At 37.4% G+C, this 2,351-nt stretch overlaps 1 protein-coding gene across 1 annotated transcript; it reads right to left on the bottom strand.

The window, feature by feature from the left end:
* Positions 1–925: 925 nt before the first annotated feature.
* Positions 926–1,904, bottom strand: LOC110680429 (trifunctional purine biosynthetic protein adenosine-3-like). The gene is made up of 2 exons (XM_021856227.1): positions 1,438–1,904; positions 926–1,198 (listed from the first exon to the last, which is right to left on the bottom strand). Exons 1-2 carry the CDS (start codon positions 1,615–1,617, stop codon positions 941–943), a joined length of 438 nt encoding a protein of 145 aa, XP_021711919.1. The 5' UTR covers positions 1,618–1,904; the 3' UTR covers positions 926–940.
* Between the last annotated feature and the right edge of the window lie 447 nt (positions 1,905–2,351).

Here is a 2,351-nt window from a genome sequence, read left to right as displayed (position 1 = left end):
TATCATACCTGAAAAGTTCATGGAAAAATTAAAAGGGATATTCCTCATTAGTTCTTTAGAGGATTTCGTGAAGATTTATTTTACTGGAATAAATAAAGAATTAATACATATACTGTCCATAAACGCATAATTGTCCCATGTGAATAGGAAATCCAGCAATCGTGGGACTGACATGCGTTTATTCCGTAGTAAAAATAGAAATTTACAAATATCAAAGAAGTAGAGCGCTTTGAAAAAAAAAATCACAAAAAAAAACAAATAAATTCAATACAAATCAATGCAAAGTACGAAAATACATAAATCGTAATTATTGCGACCGACATAACTTCTGTAAAACAAAAGCTGAAAATTTCACAGAACACTATTTTTATGGTAAGGATGGTAAGGAGCATATAGGAGATTGGATTTCGAACATTTTTTAAATTTGAATCGACATAATGTAGATCGCTTTGTGGCATAAGTGAATGTTTCATTGCATCAGAGACATTGTTTGCTTGCTAACATTGTTAACCGCAAACAAAAAAAAAAGATTACCGTTTAGCAATAACAAATATCACCGTTTGAATATAATAAGGTATATTTACGTTTTAAGTTATACTGTTAAATTATAATCAACTTGTAAAAAAAAGCAAATCAAGTCATGTTATCAATATGTATTTAATAACATCATTTGATTTATTGTTACATATTAACCTTATTTAAGAAACTCAGCCTACGGCTGATTTGAAACAGATTTTATTTCGTATAATTTTGATAATACATTAGATTACCAAATCTACTCGGATTTAACATAAGACCGTAATAAGTGTGTATAGTAAAAGTATTGTCTAGTTTTAATGATACCCTAACTATTCCCTTGTAAGTTCTTTATGAATTTTGAAAGTTGGGCGTTAAACCTAGTTTTACAGATAGTAAAAAATCTCAAACTTGCCCCGTCCTTCTATACGTACCTTCTAATGAACGCCTTCGCATCGTCCGCCTTGGTGAACGAAGAATACCGCGCCGTCGGGATTCCATGCCGGTGCATGAAGTCCTTGGACCAGTTCTTATCCGCCTCGATCTGAGCACCCTTAAGGCTCGGCCCGAAGCACTTGATCCCAGCCGCCTGGAGCTTATCTCCAATTCCCTGGGCAAGCGGGTCCTCCGGTCCCACCGCGACCAGATCGATTGCGTTGCTCTTGCACCATGCAACTATCGCCTAACGACAAAAACAAGAGAAACCAATGATCGCACTTGGTCAATAACAGCACTCAGCATTATCAAAGGTCACCATCCGTTGAACCCTTTAGCTCGTATGCACGTATATGGGAACAAACATATTTTCCTCGTCCTACAATTTCGTTAACACTTCCTTTTATTTTCCAATTAGAACAAACAGGTTTCAAACAGTGGGACCTAAAGGGTTAGTTGCCGGTGGCTCATGTTTCCAATACTAACGTCGAGATTCTTCACACTGATATCGCTGACGAGGGTCACTTTCTCCAACTGGCCGATACCTGGACTGCCGGGCAGCGCATACAACTTGGCCACCTTCGGGCTCTGGACCAGCTTCCAGCACATGGCATGTTCACGACCTCCACCACCAACCACAAGGACATTCTTCAAGGTAGCACTCATGCTCGTTAGTTTATCTTTTCAGGATTTCGTTCTTCTGAACAATTCCTAATCACACTCAATCACTGTAGATTATTACTCACTCTTGATGCGAGATTCACACTATCACTTCACGGAACTATGCACTCTTCTCGTTAACTAACACTGATCGTAGGGCGTTGAAATGGATTATGACTGCTCCCAAAGGAAGACACTTCAATTTAAGTCCTCTGAAACCATGTGCGCACTCGTTGAGCGTCTAAATTGATTGTGCGGGTACCTCTACCATCTATAAGTGAAGAGAAGCGATAGCTTGCCGTTGACATACAACCATAAAAGTTGCATTCATACACTACAGTGATTCCAGGGGTTAGACCGGTTCAAAAATGACACAGTTTTTTAGGGGCAGAGGTCTCTGATTCAGTGATTTTGTTGAAGAGCTTAGACATATACTGCTATTGTGAAAATATAACAAAGACGTGAAATTTCAAAATAGATCAAACAAATTGAAATAAACGAATAATATGGAGCTTTAGTTCCAACTTAAAATTTAACTGCATGCCCAACTAGTTCTTTTTCTTTCTATAATTACATTAGAAATCGTTTACCAAATTTTCAATCAAACTAAGTCAAAACAGAGCAATATATCCATGGTTGTGACGTTGTGATGTAATTTATATTCTCAGTATAAAATCAACACTCGAGTTTTTGTAAAGTTGCCTGGAGGAGGCGCTAGTAAATATCAAATACTTCAAAAT

This window comes from Aedes aegypti, unplaced genomic scaffold (assembly GCF_002204515.2).
Source record: "Aedes aegypti strain LVP_AGWG unplaced genomic scaffold, AaegL5.0 Primary Assembly AGWG_AaegL5_hic_scaff_1369_1232_PBJ_arrow, whole genome shotgun sequence".
Taxonomy (NCBI): Eukaryota; Metazoa; Arthropoda; class Insecta; order Diptera; family Culicidae; genus Aedes; species Aedes aegypti.
This window is presented reverse-complemented; position numbering and strand designations above follow the sequence as displayed.

Bases quoted from the DNA above. Each gene is read 5' to 3' on its own strand.
- LOC110680429 (XM_021856227.1), bottom strand. From the start codon at position 1,617: ATGAGTGCTACCTTGAAGAATGTCCTTGTGGTTGGTGGTGGAGGTCGT. The intron at 1,199-1,437 runs GTTAGTATTGGA...TTTTGTCGTTAG, and splicing joins TCAGTGTGAAGAATCTCGAC to GCGATAGTTGCATGGTGCAA.